General features: G+C 49.6%; 1 protein-coding gene and 26 non-coding genes across 27 annotated transcripts; all 27 read left to right on the forward strand.

The window, feature by feature from the left end:
* Positions 1 to 1370: 1370 nt before the first annotated feature.
* Trnal-uag (transfer RNA leucine (anticodon UAG)) lies at positions 1371 to 1450 on the forward strand. The gene has a single exon. It is a non-coding gene; the product is annotated as a tRNA-Leu (tRNA).
* Positions 1451 to 1702: 252 nt separating this feature from the next.
* Positions 1703 to 1782, forward strand: Trnal-uag (transfer RNA leucine (anticodon UAG)). Its single transcript has one exon. It is a non-coding gene; the product is annotated as a tRNA-Leu (tRNA).
* A 252-nt stretch (positions 1783 to 2034) lies between these two features.
* Positions 2035 to 2114, forward strand: Trnal-uag (transfer RNA leucine (anticodon UAG)). Its single transcript has one exon. It is a non-coding gene; the product is annotated as a tRNA-Leu (tRNA).
* A 252-nt stretch (positions 2115 to 2366) lies between these two features.
* On the forward strand, positions 2367 to 2446 carry Trnal-uag (transfer RNA leucine (anticodon UAG)). Its single transcript has one exon. It is a non-coding gene; the product is annotated as a tRNA-Leu (tRNA).
* Positions 2447 to 3929: 1483 nt separating this feature from the next.
* Trnal-uag (transfer RNA leucine (anticodon UAG)) lies at positions 3930 to 4009 on the forward strand. Its single transcript has one exon. It is a non-coding gene; the product is annotated as a tRNA-Leu (tRNA).
* Positions 4010 to 4924: 915 nt separating this feature from the next.
* Positions 4925 to 5004, forward strand: Trnal-uag (transfer RNA leucine (anticodon UAG)). Its single transcript has one exon. It is a non-coding gene; the product is annotated as a tRNA-Leu (tRNA).
* Positions 5005 to 5906: 902 nt separating this feature from the next.
* Trnal-uag (transfer RNA leucine (anticodon UAG)) lies at positions 5907 to 5986 on the forward strand. Its single transcript has one exon. It is a non-coding gene; the product is annotated as a tRNA-Leu (tRNA).
* A 592-nt stretch (positions 5987 to 6578) lies between these two features.
* Positions 6579 to 6658, forward strand: Trnal-uag (transfer RNA leucine (anticodon UAG)). The gene has a single exon. It is a non-coding gene; the product is annotated as a tRNA-Leu (tRNA).
* Positions 6659 to 6914: 256 nt separating this feature from the next.
* Positions 6915 to 6994, forward strand: Trnal-uag (transfer RNA leucine (anticodon UAG)). Its single transcript has one exon. It is a non-coding gene; the product is annotated as a tRNA-Leu (tRNA).
* Positions 6995 to 7250: 256 nt separating this feature from the next.
* Trnal-uag (transfer RNA leucine (anticodon UAG)) lies at positions 7251 to 7330 on the forward strand. The gene has a single exon. It is a non-coding gene; the product is annotated as a tRNA-Leu (tRNA).
* A 256-nt stretch (positions 7331 to 7586) lies between these two features.
* Positions 7587 to 7666, forward strand: Trnal-uag (transfer RNA leucine (anticodon UAG)). Its single transcript has one exon. It is a non-coding gene; the product is annotated as a tRNA-Leu (tRNA).
* Positions 7667 to 7921: 255 nt separating this feature from the next.
* Positions 7922 to 8001, forward strand: Trnal-uag (transfer RNA leucine (anticodon UAG)). The gene has a single exon. It is a non-coding gene; the product is annotated as a tRNA-Leu (tRNA).
* A 256-nt stretch (positions 8002 to 8257) lies between these two features.
* Trnal-uag (transfer RNA leucine (anticodon UAG)) lies at positions 8258 to 8337 on the forward strand. The gene has a single exon. It is a non-coding gene; the product is annotated as a tRNA-Leu (tRNA).
* A 249-nt stretch (positions 8338 to 8586) lies between these two features.
* Trnal-uag (transfer RNA leucine (anticodon UAG)) lies at positions 8587 to 8666 on the forward strand. Its single transcript has one exon. It is a non-coding gene; the product is annotated as a tRNA-Leu (tRNA).
* A 4025-nt stretch (positions 8667 to 12691) lies between these two features.
* LOC135372482 (uncharacterized) lies at positions 12692 to 13591 on the forward strand. Its single transcript, XM_064606090.1, has one exon. It carries the CDS (start codon positions 12692 to 12694, stop codon positions 13589 to 13591), a length of 900 nt encoding a protein of 299 aa, XP_064462160.1.
* Positions 13592 to 14139: 548 nt separating this feature from the next.
* Positions 14140 to 14219, forward strand: Trnal-uag (transfer RNA leucine (anticodon UAG)). Its single transcript has one exon. It is a non-coding gene; the product is annotated as a tRNA-Leu (tRNA).
* A 256-nt stretch (positions 14220 to 14475) lies between these two features.
* On the forward strand, positions 14476 to 14555 carry Trnal-uag (transfer RNA leucine (anticodon UAG)). The gene has a single exon. It is a non-coding gene; the product is annotated as a tRNA-Leu (tRNA).
* A 256-nt stretch (positions 14556 to 14811) lies between these two features.
* On the forward strand, positions 14812 to 14891 carry Trnal-uag (transfer RNA leucine (anticodon UAG)). Its single transcript has one exon. It is a non-coding gene; the product is annotated as a tRNA-Leu (tRNA).
* A 256-nt stretch (positions 14892 to 15147) lies between these two features.
* Positions 15148 to 15227, forward strand: Trnal-uag (transfer RNA leucine (anticodon UAG)). The gene has a single exon. It is a non-coding gene; the product is annotated as a tRNA-Leu (tRNA).
* Positions 15228 to 15483: 256 nt separating this feature from the next.
* On the forward strand, positions 15484 to 15563 carry Trnal-uag (transfer RNA leucine (anticodon UAG)). Its single transcript has one exon. It is a non-coding gene; the product is annotated as a tRNA-Leu (tRNA).
* Positions 15564 to 15819: 256 nt separating this feature from the next.
* Positions 15820 to 15899, forward strand: Trnal-uag (transfer RNA leucine (anticodon UAG)). The gene has a single exon. It is a non-coding gene; the product is annotated as a tRNA-Leu (tRNA).
* Positions 15900 to 16155: 256 nt separating this feature from the next.
* Trnal-uag (transfer RNA leucine (anticodon UAG)) lies at positions 16156 to 16235 on the forward strand. Its single transcript has one exon. It is a non-coding gene; the product is annotated as a tRNA-Leu (tRNA).
* A 256-nt stretch (positions 16236 to 16491) lies between these two features.
* Trnal-uag (transfer RNA leucine (anticodon UAG)) lies at positions 16492 to 16571 on the forward strand. The gene has a single exon. It is a non-coding gene; the product is annotated as a tRNA-Leu (tRNA).
* Positions 16572 to 16827: 256 nt separating this feature from the next.
* On the forward strand, positions 16828 to 16907 carry Trnal-uag (transfer RNA leucine (anticodon UAG)). The gene has a single exon. It is a non-coding gene; the product is annotated as a tRNA-Leu (tRNA).
* A 256-nt stretch (positions 16908 to 17163) lies between these two features.
* Trnal-uag (transfer RNA leucine (anticodon UAG)) lies at positions 17164 to 17243 on the forward strand. Its single transcript has one exon. It is a non-coding gene; the product is annotated as a tRNA-Leu (tRNA).
* A 256-nt stretch (positions 17244 to 17499) lies between these two features.
* Trnal-uag (transfer RNA leucine (anticodon UAG)) lies at positions 17500 to 17579 on the forward strand. The gene has a single exon. It is a non-coding gene; the product is annotated as a tRNA-Leu (tRNA).
* Positions 17580 to 17835: 256 nt separating this feature from the next.
* Trnal-uag (transfer RNA leucine (anticodon UAG)) lies at positions 17836 to 17915 on the forward strand. The gene has a single exon. It is a non-coding gene; the product is annotated as a tRNA-Leu (tRNA).
* Positions 17916 to 17978: the final 63 nt, after the last annotated feature.

Below are 17978 nucleotides of genomic sequence, written 5' to 3' on the forward strand. Positions count from 1 at the left end.
GGACAAGGGCATTGTCCTGGAGCAACCGGACACCTCACTCAACCTGCCGCGCCTCTTTTCCTTGACGGCGTCTCGCAGTCGGGGCAGGAGTGAAGCATAATAAGTCACATTCCCTGTTGTGTTCCTCTCTTTGAAGTCGATGAGGAGGATCCAGTGACAATCCCAAAATATTGTTGCCATGATCTTCTTTGTGGATTGTGTGACCTTGGCTATTCTTGGAGGAGCTTCTCCTGGTTTGCGCCATTCCATCGACTCCTTTTTCGAAAGGGGATCATAGTAGAGCACCATAGTCTCATCCCCTGTGACAATTGACTTCAATATTTCTTCTTCGTTCTCTTGACAGAGCTCTAAAAACTCTTTGGCACAGACGACGCGCTGTTGCTTTTGAACTGACGAGAGAAGTCGTGGCACCCATCTCGCACTGACCTTTTTCATGTGAAGGCCGACGCCGATGATGCGAAAAACGGTTGTTTTGGAAAGCCCCAGCCTTTCTGAGATTTCCTTCACCTTCAGACGCCTGTCGCTCAGCACTTCCTCCTCGACAAGAGACAAATTTTCTTGTGTCACCACTTCCACTGGACGACCATCGCGTGGATCATCTTCAATTGACTCTCGCCCCTGTCCAACTGCATAGCCCAGTCTTTTACCGTTGTGTATGACGAAGAGGCTTCCCTGTACACGTTGTCCAGTCGCGCTTTAATTTCTGTAGGCGAAAGTCCCTCTTTTATCAAGATTTTTTCACAGCGCGGTACTCGATCTTTTCCATTTTAAATGAAGAGTGCACCCTGGCTGTTTGAAATGCCGCTCTCCAAACGACAAAAGCATGGAGAGGGTTGAGGGTGGTGCTACGGCCCTCCAACAGATGGCGCCACGCGTCCTTAATCGCATTTTCAAAGTCGTGCGCATTTTCTACCTCGGGCCTGAAACTTATGGAACCACCCTCGTAGCTTGATACTGAAAGACTGGAGAATATTCTTTCTCGGTGCATCACCAGCCGCTTCATTCTCTGCGGCTAATTCCAGCGAATTTCGACCAAGCAAGGAACCTGACCATCTTCAATTTTTTTTTTAAATATATTCCTCAGGGGACGGGAAATGATGAAAAATGCGCCTATATTTAAGCCCCAACCTTCAGCCATTTTCGATTCAGCCATTTTCAGGTTTGAAGCCAGGTACTTATATCCGCGTTGTCTCCTTTAGATTATGTCGTCTGAACTGGATAAGGATTCCCCGTGCATGAGGAGTGGCGTACTACATTCAGTACACGGTACACGCATTGCAGAAGCGTGCGCGACTGGAAGACTTCTACTTCATGGTAGCTGCTACGCCTTTTGACATTTTTCTCTTGATAACCTTAAATTAGCAGTGAGAGGTAGCGTGGCCGAGTGGTCTAAGGCGCTGGTTTTAGGCACCAGTCCGAAAGGGCGTGGGTTCGAATCCCACCGCTGCCATGGGTTTTTGGGGGAGATGCAACACACACAGAGGTTGACAGGTTTGAAGCCAGCTACTTATATCTGCGTTGTCTCCTTTAGATTATGTCGGCTGAACTGGATAAGGATTCCCCGTGCATGAGGAGTGGCGTACTACATTCAGTACACGGTACACGCATTGCAGAAGTGTGCGCGACTGGAAGAATTCTACTTCATGGTAGCTGCTACGCCTTTTGACATTTTTCTCTTGATAACCTTAAAGTAGCAGTGAGAGGTAGCGTGGCCGAGTGGTCTAAGGCGCTGGTTTTAGGCACCAGTCCGAAAGGGCGTGGGTTCGAATCCCACCGCTGCCATGGGTGTTTGGGAGAGATGCAACACACACAGAGGTTGACAGGTTTGAAGCCAGCTACTTATATCTGCGTTGTCTCCTTTAGATTATGTCGGCTGAACTGGATAAGGATTCCCCGTGCATGAGGAGTGGCGTACTACATTCAGTACACGGTACACGCATTGCAGAAGTGTGCGCGACTGGAAGAATTCTACTTCATGGTAGCTGCTACGCCTTTTGACATTTTTCTCTTGATAACCTTAAAGTAGCAGTGTGAGGTAGCGTGGCCGAGTGGTCTAAGGCGCTGGTTTTAGGCACCAGTCCGAAAGGGCGTGGGTTCGAATCCCACCGCTGCCATGGGTGTTTGGGAGAGATGCAACACACACAGAGGTTGACAGGTTTGAAGCCAGCTACTTATATCTGCGTTGTCTCCTTTAGATTATGTCGGCTGAACTGGATAAGGATTCCCCGTGCATGAGGAGTGGCGTACTACATTCAGTACACGGTACACGCATTGCAGAAGTGTGCGCGACTGGAAGAATTCTACTTCATGGTAGCTGCTACGCCTTTTGACATTTTTCTCTTGATAACCTTAAAGTAGCAGTGAGAGGTAGCGTGGCCGAGTGGTCTAAGGCGCTGGTTTTAGGCACCAGTCCCAAAGGGCGTGGGTTCGAATCCCACCGCTGCCATGGGTTTTTTGGGGGGGATGCAACACACACAGAGGTTGACAGGTTTGAAGCCAGCTACTTATATCCGCGTTGTCTCCTTTAGATTATATCGGCTGAACTGGATAAGGATTCCCCGTGCATGGCGGTAGCGCTGGCGTACTACATTCAGTACACGGTACACGCATTGCAGAAGCGTGCGCGACTGGAAGACTTCTACTTCATGGTAGCTGCTACGCCTTTGACATTGTTCTCTTGAAAACCTTGAAGTAGCAGTGAGAAGTAGCGTGGCCGAGTGGTCTAAGCAGGGATCGGAACCGATATTTTTTTCGGTCCGGTTCGGGTTCGGGTTCAGGCATATTGGTTCGGTTCGGGTTTAGCTCCGCTGAACCGAAATTATCAGCTTGAACCGGTTCAGGTATATCGGTTCGGTTCGGTTCGGGTTCGGCTTAGGGAGAACACCCCCCCCCCCCCGCACATACACAGACACAAAAAAATCTGTCAGCGGTCGGGGCATTTACAGGGATTGGAACAGTTACTTTTTTCGGCCTCGGTTTAACCGGTCCACGGGCAGTAATTTTGCTATATGCAAGCAAGCTTACGCTCACCGTACACGATTGTAAGAGAAAGGTGTGAGATAACCGTTTCAGGTGAGCAAAAAAAAAAAAGTCGGTCAGTAGTACAATTAATTTACCTCTGAACCGATTCCCGAACCGGTAACCGTATCAATTTTTTTCGGTTCAGTTCCGGTTCGGCTCAGGACAAGCAAAAAAATTGTTCGGGTTCGGTTCGGTTCCGGTTCGTCAGAAAATAACGGTTTTTTCCGGTTTTCGGTTCGGGTTCAGTTCCGGTTCCGATCCCTGGGTCTAAGGCGCTGGTTTTAGGCACCAGTCCGAAAGGGCGTGGGTTCGAATCCCACCGCTGCCATGGGTTTTTCGGGGGGGATGCAACACACATAGAGGTTGACAGGTTTGAAGCCAGCTACTTATATCCGCGTTGTCTTCTTTAGATTATATCGGCTGAACTGGATAAGGATTCCCCGTGCATGAGGAGTGGCGTACTACATTCAGTACACGCATTGCAGACGTGCGCGACTGGAAGACTTCTACTTCATGGTAGCTGCTACGCCTTTGACATTTTTCTCTTGATAACCTTAAAGTAGCAGTGAGAGGTAGCGTGGCCTTGTGGTCTAAGGCGCTGATTTTAGGCACCAGTCCGAAAGGGCGTGGGTTCGAATCCCACCGCTGCCATGGGTTTTTCGGGGGGGATGCAACACACATAGAGGTTGACAGGTTTGAAGCCAGCTACTTATATCGGCGTTGTCTCCTTTAGATTATATCGGCTTAACTGGATAAGGATTCCCCGTGCATGGCGGTAGCGCTGGCGTACTACATTCAGTACACGGTACACGCATTGCAGAAGCGTGCGCGACTGGAAGACTTCTACTTCATGGTAGCTGCTACGCCTTTGACATTTTTCTCTTGATAACCTTAAAGTAGCAGTGAGAGGTAGCGTGGCCGAGTGGTCTAAGGCGCTGGTTTTAGGCACCAGTCCGAAAGGGCGTGGGTTCGAATCCCACCGCTGCCATGGGTTTTTTGGGGGGATGCAACACACACAGAGGTTGACAGGTTTGAAGCCAGCTACTTATATCGGCGTTGTCTCCTTTAGATTATATCGGCTTAACTGGATAAGGATTCCCCGTGCATGGCGGTAGCGCTGGCGTACTACATTCAGTACACGGTACACGCATTGCAGAAGCGTGCGCGACTGGAAGACCTCTACTTCATGGTAGCTATTACGCCTTTGACATTTTTCTCTTGATAACCTTAAAGTAGCAGTGAGAGGTAGCGTGGCCTTGTGGTCTAAGGCGCTGATTTTAGGCACCAGTCCGAAAGGGCGTGGGTTCGAATCCCACCGCTGCCATGGGTTTTTCGGGGGGGATGCAACACACATAGAGGTTGACAGGTTTGAAGCCAGCTACTTATATCGGCGTTGTCTCCTTTAGATTATATCGGCTTAACTGGATAAGGATTCCCGTGCATGGCGGTAGCGCTGGCGTACTACATTCAGTACACGGTACACGCATTGCAGAAGCGTGCGCGACTGGAAGACTTCTACTTCATGGTAGCTGCTACGCCTTTGACATTTTTCTCTTGATAACCTTAAAGTAGCAGTGAGAGGTAGCGTGGCCTTGTGGTCTAAGGCGCTGATTTTAGGCACCAGTCCGAAAGGGCGTGGGTTCGAATCCCACCGCTGCCATGGGTTTTTCGGGGGGGATGCAACACACATAGAGGTTGACAGGTTTGAAGCCAGCTACTTATATCCGCGTTGTCTTCTTTAGATTATATCGGCTGAACTGGATAAGGATTCCCCGTGCATGAGGAGTGGCGTACTACATTCAGTACACGCATTGCAGACGTGCGCGACTGGAAGACTTCTACTTCATGGTAGCTGCTACGCCTTTGACATTTTTCTCTTGATAACCTTAAAGTAGCAGTGAGAGGTAGCGTGGCCGAGTGGTCTAAGGCGCTGGTTTTAGGCACCAGTCCGAAAGGGCGTGGGTTCGAATCCCACCGCTGCCATGGGTTTTTTGGGGGGATGCAACACACACAGAGGTTGACAGGTTTGAAGCCAGCTACTTATATCGGCGTTGTCTCCTTTAGATTATATCGGCTTAACTGGATAAGGATTCCCCGTGCATGGCGGTAGCGCTGGCGTACTACATTCAGTACACGGTACACGCATTGCAGAAGCGTGCGCGACTGGAAGACCTCTACTTCATGGTAGCTATTACGCCTTTGACATTTTTCTCTTGATAACCTTAAAGTAGCAGTGAGAGGTAGCGTGGCCTTGTGGTCTAAGGCGCTGATTTTAGGCACCAGTCCGAAAGGGCGTGGGTTCGAATCCCACCGCTGCCATGGGTTTTTCGGGGGGGATGCAACACACATAGAGGTTGACAGGTTTGAAGCCAGCTACTTATATCCGCGTTGTCTTCTTTAGATTATATCGGCTGAACTGGATAAGGATTCCCCGTGCATGAGGAGTGGCGTACTACATTCAGTACACGCATTGCAGACGTGCGCGACTGGAAGACTTCTACTTCATGGTAGCTGCTACGCCTTTGACATTTTTCTCTTGATAACCTTAAAGTAGCAGTGAGAGGTAGCGTGGCCTTGTGGTCTAAGGCGCTGATTTTAGGCACCAGTCCGAAAGGGCGTGGGTTCGAATCCCACCGCTGCCATGGGTTTTTCGGGGGGGATGCAACACACATAGAGGTTGACAGGTTTGAAGCCAGCTACTTATATCCGCGTTGTCTTCTTTAGATTATATCGGCTGAACTGGATAAGGATTCCCCGTGCATGAGGAGTGGCGTACTACATTCAGTACACGCATTGCAGACGTGCGCGACTGGAAGACTTCTACTTCATGGTAGCTGCTACGCCTTTGACATTTTTCTCTTGATAACCTTAAAGTAGCAGTGAGAGGTAGCGTGGCCGAGTGGTCTAAGGCGCTGGTTTTAGGCACCAGTCCGAAAGGGCGTGGGTTCGAATCCCACCGCTGCCATGGGTTTTTTGGGGGGATGCAACACACACAGAGGTTGACAGGTTTGAAGCCAGCTACTTATATCGGCGTTGTCTCCTTTAGATTATATCGGCTTAACTGGATAAGGATTCCCCGTGCATGGCGGTAGCGCTGGCGTACTACATTCAGTACACGGTACACGCATTGCAGAAGCGTGCGCGACTGGAAGACTTCTACTTCATGGTAGCTGCTACGCCTTTGACATTTTTCTCTTGATAACCTTAAAGTAGCAGTGAGAGGTAGCGTGGCCTTGTGGTCTAAGGCGCTGATTTTAGGCACCAGTCCGAAAGGGCGTGGGTTCGAATCCCACCGCTGCCATGGGTTTTTGGGGGGTATGCAACACACACACAGGTTGACAGGTTTGAAGCCAGCTACTTATATCCGCGTTGTCTCCTTTAGATTATATCGGCTTAACTGGATAAGGATTCCCTGTGCATGGCGGTAGCGCTGGCGTACTACATTCAGTACACGGTACACGCATTGCAGAAGCGTGCGCGACTGGAAGACTTCTACTTCATGGTAGCTGCTACGCCTTTGACATTTTTCTCTTGATAACCTTAAAGTAGCAGTGAGAGGTAGCGTGGCCGAGTGGTCTAAGGCGCTGGTTTTAGGCACCAGTCCGAAAGGGCGTGGGTTCGAATCCCACCGCTGCCATGGGTTTTTTGGGGGGATGCAACACACACAGAGGTTGACAGGTTTGAAGCCAGCTACTTATATCCGCGTTGTCTCCTTTAGATTATATCGGCTGAACTGGATAAGGATTCCCCGTGCATGGCGGTAGCGCTGGCGTACTACATTCAGTACACGGTACACGCATTGCAGAAGCGTGCGCGACTGGAAGACTTCTACTTCATGGTAGCTGCTACGCCTTTGACATTTTTCTCTTGATAACCTTAAAGTAGCAGTGAGAGGTAGCGTGGCCGAGTGGTCTAAGGCGCTGGTTTTAGGCACCAGTCCGAAAGGGCGTGGGTTCGAATCCCACCGCTGCCATGGGTTTTTTGGGGGGATGCAACACACACAGAGGTTGACAGGTTTGAAGCCAGCTACTTATATCCGCGTTGTCTCCTTTAGATTATATCGGCTGAACTGGATAAGGATTCCCCGTGCATGGCGGTAGCGCTGGCGTACTACATTCAGTACACGGTACACGCATTGCAGAAGCGTGCGCGACTGGAAGACTTCTACTTCATGGTAGCTGCTACGCCTTTGACATTTTTCTCTTGATAACCTTAAAGTAGCAGTGAGAGGTAGCGTGGCCGAGTGGTCTAAGGCGCTGGTTTTAGGCACCAGTCCGAAAGGGCGTGGGTTCGAATCCCACCGCTGCCATTGGTTTTTTGGGGGGATGCAACACACACAGAGGTTGACAGGTTTGAAGCCAGCTACTTATATCCGCGTTGTCTCCTTTAGATTATATCGGCTGAACTGGATAAGGATTCCCCGTGCATGGCGGTAGCGCTGGCGTACTACATTCAGTACACGGTACACGCATTGCAGAAGCGTGCGCGACTGGAAGACTTCTACTTCATGGTAGCTGCTACGCCTTTGACATTTTTCTCTTGATAACCTTAAAGTAGCAGTGAGAGGTAGCGTGGCCGAGTGGTCTAAGGCGCTGGTTTTAGGCACCAGTCCGAAAGGGCGTGGGTTCGAATCCCACCGCTGCCATTGGTTTTTTGGGGGGATGCAACACACACAGAGGTTGACAGGTTTGAAGCCAGCTACTTATATCCGCGTTGTCTCCTTTAGATTATATCGGCTGAACTGGATAAGGATTCCCCGTGCATGGCGGTAGCGCTGGCGTACTACATTCAGTACACGGTACACGCATTGCAGAAGCGTGCGCGACTGGAAGACTTCTACTTCATGGTAGCTGCTACGCCTTTGACATTTTCTCTTGATAACCTTAAAGTAGCAGTGAGAGGTAGCGTGGCCGAGTGGTCTAAGGCGCTGGTTTTAGGCACCAGTCCGAAAGGGCGTGGGTTCGAATACCACCGCTGCCATGGGTTTTTGGGGGGGATGCAACACACACAGAGGTTGACAGGTTTGAAGCCAGCTACTTATATCCGCGTTGTCTCCTTTAGATTATATCGGCTTAACTGGATAAGGATTCCCTGTGCATGGCGGTAGCGCTGGCGTACTACATTCAGTACACGGTACACGCATTGCAGAAGCGTGCGCGACTGGAAGACTTCTACTTCATGGTAGCTGCTACGCCTTTGACATTTTTCTCTTGAGAACCTTAAAGTAGCAGTGAGAGGTAGCGTGGCCGAGTGGTCTAAGGCGCTGGTTTTAGGCACCAGTCCGAAAGGGCGTGGGTTCGAATACCACCGCTGCCATGGGTTTTTGGGGGGGATGCAACACACACAGAGGTTGACAGGTTTGAAGCCAGCTACTTATATCCGCGTTGTCTCCTTTAGATTATATCGGCTTAACTGGATAAGGATTCCCCGTGCATGGCGGTAGCGCTGGCGTACTACATTCAGTACACGCATTGCAGAAGCGTGCGCGACTGGAAGACTTCTACTTCATGGTAGCTGCTACGCCTTTGACATTTTTCTCTTGAGAACCTTAAAGTAGCAGTGAGAGGTAGCGTGGCCGAGTGGTCTAAGGCGCTGGTTTTAGGCACCAGTCCGAAAGGGCGTGGGTTCGAATACCACCGCTGCCATGGGTTTTTGGGGGGGATGCAACACACACAGAGGTTGACAGGTTTGAAGCCAGCTACTTATATCCGCGTTGTCTCCTTTAGATTATATCGGCTTAACTGGATAAGGATTCCCCGTGCATGGCGGTAGCGCTGGCGTACTACATTCAGTACAGCGTACTACATTCAGTACACGGTACACGCATTGCAGAACCGTGCGCGAGTGGAAGACTTCTACTTCATGGTAGCTGCTACGCCTTTGACATTTTTCTCTTGATAACCTTAAAGTAGCAGTGAGAGGTAGCGTGGCTGAGTGGTCTAAGGTGGATTCTGGTTCCGGGCACCGAGAGGTACGGACGCAGGATGAGCTCGCTCCGGGCGGTGACAACGGCTTCGAGCCGGGATGAACTTAGGCCTAGTGGTACCGAAAAAGACTACAGGATAATCATGCCCACCATAAACGCAGGTAATTTTTCTGCTACAACTCTTCTATTGCACGCAGACCCGTCTGCTAAGCCTTACAAGATATTGGATTTTGACGCACCGTTGAAGGAAGTGGTTCAACGGAAGACGATCCGTGCTATAGGAGCTTACAGATATAATCATGTGTGGGCTATCACGTTTGACAACGAGGCAGAGAAACAACGTCTTCTCAGAAAGAAAGAAATAACGGTAAAAGAGAAAAGGTGTATCGTCGTGGACCCACATTCGAAGGACGTATCAATAAAACTACATTGGATATCCACTCAGATACCGAACGAGGAAATCAACGTGGCTTTGTCGGACTACGGCGAGGTTATGGATATAGTTCGGGAGAAGTGGAAATGCGAGGAGTTTGCAGGAATAGAAACCATGACCAGAACTGTAAAGCTGCGCTTGAATGAAAACTACAGTGTTGACCGCATACCATACATGATCTATATACGAGGCGACCCTATTCTGCTAGCAGTGCCTGGAAAACCGCCACTCTGCCTGCGGTGCAAAGAAATCGGGCACATTCGCAGTCAGTGCAGGGCCACGTGGTGCAGAAAATGTAGGACTTTCGGACACGACGCAGATGACTGCGTGCAATCTTACGCAAGCAAGACAAAACCGAAGGTGAATGAAATCAATGTGGAACATTTGATGGACCATGAAGAAACAGGAAATAGCGAAGAGATTAATGCACAAGACAAGGAAGGGAAAAAGGACGTCACACAAGATAACACCCCAATCAGCACAGACACAGCGATAGTTCGCAAAGATGATGATAGCAGCCAGAAGGATGACAGCGATATGGATATAGTCGAAGTGGAGGGAAAAGTGGTGAAGCGTAAAAGACGCGACAAACAGAACACGATAGGAAAAGACTATTTAAAAGAACAGAGGCGAGACGCGAGATCAGAAAGCCGCTGGAAGAAGGCTGATGCTATGAGACCGCAATTTGCGCTGGAAGAGATCGGGGCATCCCAGCTTGACGATGTGCACTTTGCCGACACATAACAGAACGCTTGCTGTCCTTTTGAAAGCCTTCAATGATGAAAAAAAAGCTTAAAGTAGGAACTTTAAACACATACAGCTTAATCCGGCGAAACAGGAAACAATGGCTGATGGAAACAGTAGATGAGCATAGGCTCGATATTGTATGCATTCAAGAAACAAAGATTTCGACAGTGGACCAGGAGAACGAACTTGTCAATTTTTTCAAGCAGAAGTTCTGGTGCTACCACTCTGCAGGCTGCGGGCGCAGTGCTGGAACGGCGATTTTAATAAGGAAGCGGCGAAGCTTTACCGTAGTTGATCTTGTTTTAGACCAAGGAGGACGGTTCACGTGTGTCGACCTTCTCATACACAGAAACCTAATTAGACTTCTATGCATCTACGCTTCAAATAGTAGCGAGGACCGTAAAATGTTCTTCCGTGACCTGAGAAGTTTTGTGGACATTCCAGCAAAGGTTATTCTTTGTGGGGACTTCAATGTCGTGACGGGCAAAAAGGACTGCAGCTATACTTTCCGGAGCGATCCCAGTGTGGCAGAGTTGAAGGGAATGTTGAGAGACTTCAGCCTTGTTGACGTAGCGGAAGAACAGTCCGACAATACTCTTCGTTATACTCATTGGCAAGGTGCATCATACGCGAGACTGGATAGGATCTACATGTCGGCAGATTGGATAGCAATGGCTGAAAACTATCTCGTCACCCCAGTTGCCTTTTCTGATCACGGACTGGTAAGCGTGGAGGTGAATTTCAACAGACGAAGAACCCCCTCAAAAGTTACAGGGTCAAGCACTTGGAAACTCAATGAGAGCATTTTAGAAGACGAAGACTTCACGCAACAACTAGACCAACTTATAGAAGAATATGGGACCACCAATGAAGTTAATGCTGTTACGTGGGAAGTGTTTAAAGGAACCCTCAAGAAGAAGGCTATATCTTTCAGTGAAGTGAAAAAGCACAAAGAGCGGGCAGAAATCAGGTGCTTAATGCAGGATCTTCTCACACTTGTTTCAGAGGAGAGCATCAATCCTGGTGGTCACAAAGAAGATATACAGCTGGTGAAGAAAGATATACTTTGCATCATGGAAAGACGCTTCAAAGGAGCAGAGATTAGAAGCAGGCTGAATGCATTGTCGAGAGAGGAACAGCCTAGCAAGCTGTTCCTGTTGCGAGAAAAGGAAAGGGCATGCGAAAACCAGATAACGTCCGTGAAAGTGGGGGAGACAACCGTAGAAACCCAACAGGAAATCCAAGAATCGTTCCACAAGACGTACACCCAGCTCTTCACTTCCCAAACCCCAGCAGACTCGCCGGAAACGCTACGATACTTGGAAAACTTGCCTGCGGTCAAAGAGGACTTATCAGAGGCAATGAACTCACCAATATCGGTGGAAGAAATAGAAAAGGCAATCAAGAAACTGGGCCGGAACAAATCACCGGGGCCCGATGGTATTGGATCTCTCTTTTACAAGAAGTTCTCAACGCAGCTATCACCTATCCTGAAAAGAGTGTTCGACGATATTTCAGCCCGCAAGCTCTTGCCACCATCTATGCGACAAAGTTACACCGTGCTCATTCCGAAGAGGACTGTCAAGAAGGGTGAAGCGCCCACGGTGAATGACTTCCGTCCGATCAGTCTGGTATGTACAGATTACAAAATCTTGGCGAAAACCCTAACGAATCGACTGGAAGCCTGCTTAACCACGGTTGTAGGATTACACCAAGCATACGGAATGAAAAGGAGATCAATTGCAAGAAACTTGCACATCATGAGGACAGCATGTGAAGCAGCGGAAGCTCTGGCTGTGAAACTTGGCATCCTCCAAGTGGACCTGAAACAGGCTTTCGATCGCGTCAATCATCAATTCCTCTGGGAAGTTTTAAAGAAGCTAAGGGTGGGATAGTACCTAGGAAACTGGATAAGAGTGTGCTACACGGACATTTGCACCAGACTTGTCATAAATGGAAAGGTCAGCGCTCCGATAAACATTCATACTTCAGTACGTCAGGGTTGCCCACTCTCTCCCCTTCTATTTGCAGCGTACCTGGAGCCGCTGTGCCGGAATATTTTGGCTAACAATCGCATCACAGGATTGCAGATTGGAGCAGAGACCGTCAAGCTGTTGGCTTATGCTGATGACGTTGCGGTGGTGTGCACATCGAGAGAGGGAATAGATGAGACTATGGAATCCATCAAGGAGTTCGCAACGTTATCCGGTGCAGAGGTAAACCTCAAGAAGACCATTGGAGCATGGCTGGGGCCGTGGAATGAAACACCCTCCGTGTTCCTCGGTATTCAGTGGACTACAAGATTAGACAAATACTTGGGTATCCCATTCGACCTACGAACGCCAACGGATCAGCTTTGGAGAACAAAAGTTAGCAGCCTCAGGGGAGCGTTGATACCTTGGCATGGCCGTTATCTCTCCTTATTCAACAGAGCTTACATCTGCAATTCAAGTTTGTATCCGGTTGTACTGTACACAGCACAATGCAGTAGATATAACAACGGGATGATAAACAAGTTTCACAGAACCTGCGCCACCTTCGTCTGGAATTCCCCCATGGAGAAGATGCGAAGAACCAACCTCTTCTGGAGTTTGAAGAGAGGGGGACTTGGGCTAGTCAATCTGGAGATTAAGATGAAGGTCCAACGCTTCCTCTACTTTAGAGACAACTCCGACCCATTCTTAAGAAGTGGCTTACAAGCGCTCGGCGGAGATCACCTATCTAGGTGGACGGTGCTAGCGGGATGCTACCTAGGAAAGAAACATGTAAGAGCTTTCTACCGAGAGGTTGCTGCTGCAGTCAGATTCTTCGAGCAGCGATTTTCCTGGGAGTATCTCTGTACAGTGAAAAAGAAGAATCTCTACTGGGACACTATAGAGACTGTCCTACCAGACCCCCTGTACCGGCACCCCGGCCTTTCGCCACTGGCTGAGAACGTCCTTCGCAGGCTTCGAAGGTTCCCCGTTCCAACGGGCACCAAGGATATGTTCATCAGATTCCATTGCGAGGTACTGCCAGTCAAAGTGTGGCTTCGGAAAAAAGGGTTCTTCGTGCCGTGGTCTTTGAATTGCGACCTGTGCGGAGCAGAGGAGACTCTCTTCCATGTATTCGTAACGTGCAAAAGAGCCAGGGACTTCTGGGATGATTTTCGACTGCATACGAAGCTCGATGTAAACATCGACTGGATGTCCCTGAAGTACTTGGTGTTCGACGCCTATTCTGAGAACGACGCTGCAGCTACCCTAGTGGTAAGTGGACTCCATGGAATATGGCGCTTTCGTATGGCCATCGCAGACTGCAAAGTGAATCCAAAAACGCCATGGAACTGCTTCATGGGTACCCTTGCTTGGATAGAGGCTACTTTGGTCGCTCGCACAGATGCTGCAGACACTCTCACAGACGCTTTGAAGTTACTCTTCGAAACAATGAAGAAAGAGAAGACAACCCCAAGGAAAGCTGAGTGATGCGGATCCGCGCTCAGCGAACTAAAGGGTCACGAATAGCACAGCGGGGAAATACCGCCACCGGACAAACAACGCTGCACAAGTCTGAAGGCTTCGGCCAAAGTGGACGGCGGGGTGCCTCCACGCTCTTAGTGCTTTTATTACAAAACTGTAAAAATACTAATAAAAAAAAGCTCAGTTGGTAGAGCGGTGGACTGTAAAAAAAAAAAATAAATAAAAAAGCTGAGTGGTCTAAGGCGCTGGTTTTAGGCACCAGTCCGAAAGGGCGTGGGTTCGAATCCCACCGCTGCCATGGGTTTTTGGGGGGGATGCAACACACACAGAGGTTGACAGGTTTGAAGCCAGCTACTTATATCCGCGTTGTCTCCTTTAGATTATATCGGCTTAACTGGATAAGGATTCCCCGTGCATGGCGGTAGCGCTGGCGTACTACATTCAGTACACGGTACACGCATTGCAGAAGCGTGCGCGACTGGAAGACTTCTACTTCATGGTAGCTGCTACGCCTTTGACATTTTTCTCTTGATAACCTTAAAGTAGCAGTGACAGGTAGCGTGGCCGAGTGGTCTAAGGCGCTGGTTTTAGGCACCAGTCCGAAAGGGCGTGGGTTCGAATACCACCGCTGCCATGGGTTTTTGGGGGGGATGCAACACACACAGAGGTTGACAGGTTTGAAGCCAGCTACTTATATCCGCGTTGTCTCCTTTAGATTATATCGGATTAACTGGATAAGGATTCCCCGTGCATGGCGGTAGCGCTGGCGTACTACATTCAGTACACGGTACACGCATTGCAGAAGCGTGCGCGACTGGAAGACCTCTACTTCATGGTAGCTGCTACGCCTTTGACATTTTTCTCTTGATAACCTTAAAGTAGCAGTGAGAGGTAGCGTGGCCGAGTGGTCTAAGGCGCTGGTTTTAGGCACCAGTCCGAAAGGGCGTGGGTTCGAATCCCACCGCTGCTATGGGTTTTTGGGGGGGATGCAACACACACAGAGGTTGACAGGTTTGAAGCCAGCTACTTATATCCGCGTTTTCTCCTTTAGATTATATCGGCTGAACTGGATAAGGATTCCCCGTGCATGGCGGTAGCGCTGGCGTACTACATTCAGTACACGGTACACGCATTGCAGAAGCGTGCGCGACTGGAAGACCTCTACTTCATGGTAGCTGCTACACCTTTGACATTTTTCTCTTGATAACCTTAAAGTAGCAGTGAGAGGTAGCGTGGCCGAGTGGTCTAAGGCGCTGGTTTTAGGCACCAGTCCGAAAGGGCGTGGGTTCGAATCCCACCGCTGCTATGGGTTTTTGGGGGGGATGCAACACACACAGAGGTTGACAGGTTTGAAGCCAGCTACTTATATCCGCGTTGTCTCCTTTAGATTATATCGGATTAACTGGATAAGGATTCCCCGTGCATGGCGGTAGCGCTGGCGTACTACATTCAGTACACGGTACACGCATTGCAGAAGCGTGCGCGACTGGAAGACTTCTAGTTCATGGTAGCTGCTACGCCTTTGACATTTTTCTCTTGATAACCTTAAAGTAGCAGTGACAGGTAGCGTGGCCGAGTGGTCTAAGGCGCTGGTTTTAGGCACCAGTCCGAAAGGGCGTGGGTTCGAATCCCACCGCTGCTATGGGTTTTTGGGGGGTATGCAACACACACAGAGGTTGACAGGTTTGAAGCCAGCTACTTATATCCGCGTTTTCTCCTTTAGATTATATCGGCTGAACTGGATAAGGATTCCCCGTGCATGGCGGTAGCGCTGGCGTACTACATTCAGTACACGGTACACGCATTGCAGAAGCGTGCGCGACTGGAAGACCTCTACTTCATGGTAGCTGCTACACCTTTGACATTTTTCTCTTGATAACCTTAAAGTAGCAGTGAGAGGTAGCGTGGCCGAGTGGTCTAAGGCGCTGGTTTTAGGCACCAGTCCGAAAGGGCGTGGGTTCGAATCCCACCGCTGCTATGGGTTTTTGGGGGGTATGCAACACACACAGAGGTTGACAGGTTTGAAGCCAGCTACTTATATCCGCGTTTTCTCCTTTAGATTATATCGGCTGAACTGGATAAGGATTCCCCGTGCATGGCGGTAGCGCTGGCGTACTACATTCAGTACACGGTACACGCATTGCAGAAGCGTGCGCGACTGGAAGACCTCTACTTCATGGTAGCTGCTACACCTTTGACATTTTTCTCTTGATAACCTTAAAGTAGCAGTGAGAGGTAGCGTGGCCGAGTGGTCTAAGGCGCTGGTTTTAGGCACCAGTCCGAAAGGGCGTGGGTTCGAATCCCACCGCTGCTATGGGTTTTTGGGGGGGATGCAACACACACAGAGGTTGACAGGTTTGAAGCCAGCTACTTATATCCGCGTTGTCTCCTTTAGATTATATCGGATTAACTGGATAAGGATTCCCCGTGCATGGCGGTAGCGCTGGCGTACTACATTCAGTACACGGTACACGCATTGCAGAAGCGTGCGCGACTGGAAGACTTCTAGTTCATGGTAGCTGCTACGCCTTTGACATTTTTCTCTTGATAACCTTAAAGTAGCAGTGACAGGTAGCGTGGCCGAGTGGTCTAAGGCGCTGGTTTTAGGCACCAGTCCGAAAGGGCGTGGGTTCGAATACCACCGCTGCTATGGGTTTTTGGGGGGTATGCAACACACACAGAGGTTGACAGGTTTGAAGCCAGCTACTTATATCCGCGTTTTCTCCTTTAGATTATATCGGCTGAACTGGATAAGGATTCCCCGTGCATGGCGGTAGCGCTGGCGTACTACATTCAGTACACGGTACACGCATTGCAGAAGCGTGCGCGACTGGAAGACCTCTACTTCATGGTAGCTGCTACGCCTTTGACATTTTTCTCTTGATAACCTTAAAGTAGCAGTGAGAGGTAGCGTGGCCGAGTGGTCTAAGGCGCTGGTTTTAGGCACCAGTCCGAAAGGGCGTGGGTTCGAATCCCACCGCTGCTATGGGTTTTTGGGGGGGATGCAACACACACAGAGGTTGACAGGTTTGAAGCCAGCTACTTATATCCGCGTTGTCTCCTTTAGATTATATCGGATTAACTGGATAAGGATTCCCCGTGCATGGCGGTAGCGCTGGCGTACTACATTCAGTACACGGTACACGCATTGCAGAAGCGTGCGCGACTGGAAGACTTCTACTTCATGGTAGCTGCTACGCCTTTGACATTTTTCTCTTGATAACCTTAAAGTAGCAGTGACAGGTAGCGTGGCCGAGTGGTCTAAGGCGCTGGTTTTAGGCACCAGTCCGAAAGGGCGTGGGTTCGAATACCACCGCTGCTATGGGTTTTTGGGGGGGATGCAACACACACAGAGGTTGACAGGTTTGAAGCCAGCTACTTATATCCGCGTTGTCTCCTTTAGATTATATCGGATTAACTGGATAAGGATTCCCCGTGCATGGCGGTAGCGCTGGCGTACTACATTCAGTACACGGTACACGCATTGCAGAAGCGTGCGCGACTGGAAGACTTCTACTTCATGGTAGCTGCTACGCCTTTGACATTTTTCTCTTGATAACCTTAAAGTAGCAGTGACAGGTAGCGTGGCCGAGTGGTCTAAGGCGCTGGTTTTAGGCACCAGTCCGAAAGGGCGTGGGTTCGAATCCCACCGCTGCTATGGGTTTTTGGGGGGGATGCAACACACACAGAGGTTGACAGGTTTGAAGCCAGCTACTTATATCCCCGTTGTCTCCTTTAGATTATATCGGATTAACTGGATAAGGATTCCCCGTGCATGGCGGTAGCGCTGGCGTACTACATTCAGTACACGGTACACGCATTGCAGAAGCGTGCGCGACTGGAAGACTTCTACTTCATGGTAGCTGCTACGCCTTTGACATTTTTCTCTTGATAACCTTAAAGTAGCAGTGACAGGTAGCGTGGCCGAGTGGTCTAAGGCGCTGGTTTTAGGCACCAGTCCGAAAGGGCGTGGGTTCGAATCCCACCGCTGCTATGGGTTTTTGGGGGGGATGCAACACACACAGAGGTTGACAGGTTTGAAGCCAGCTACTTATATCCGCGTTGTCTCCTTTAGATTATATCGGATTAACTGGATAAGGATTCCCCGTGCATGGCGGTAGCGCTGGCGTACTACATTCAGTACACGGTACACGCATTGCAGAAGCGTGCGCGACTGGAAGACTTCTACTTCATGGTAGCTGCTACGCCTTTGACATTTTTCTCTTGATAACCTTAAAGTAGCAGTGAGAGGTAGCGTGGCCGAGTGGTCTAAGGCGCTGGTTTTAGGCACCAGTCCGAAAGGGCGTGGGTTCGAATCCCACCGCTGCTATGGGTTTTTGGGGGGGATGCAACACACACAGAGGTTGACAGGTTTGAAGCCAGCTACTTATAT

This window comes from Ornithodoros turicata, unplaced genomic scaffold (assembly GCF_037126465.1).
Source record: "Ornithodoros turicata isolate Travis unplaced genomic scaffold, ASM3712646v1 Chromosome15, whole genome shotgun sequence".
Lineage (NCBI taxonomy): Eukaryota > Metazoa > Arthropoda > Arachnida > Ixodida > Argasidae > Ornithodoros > Ornithodoros turicata.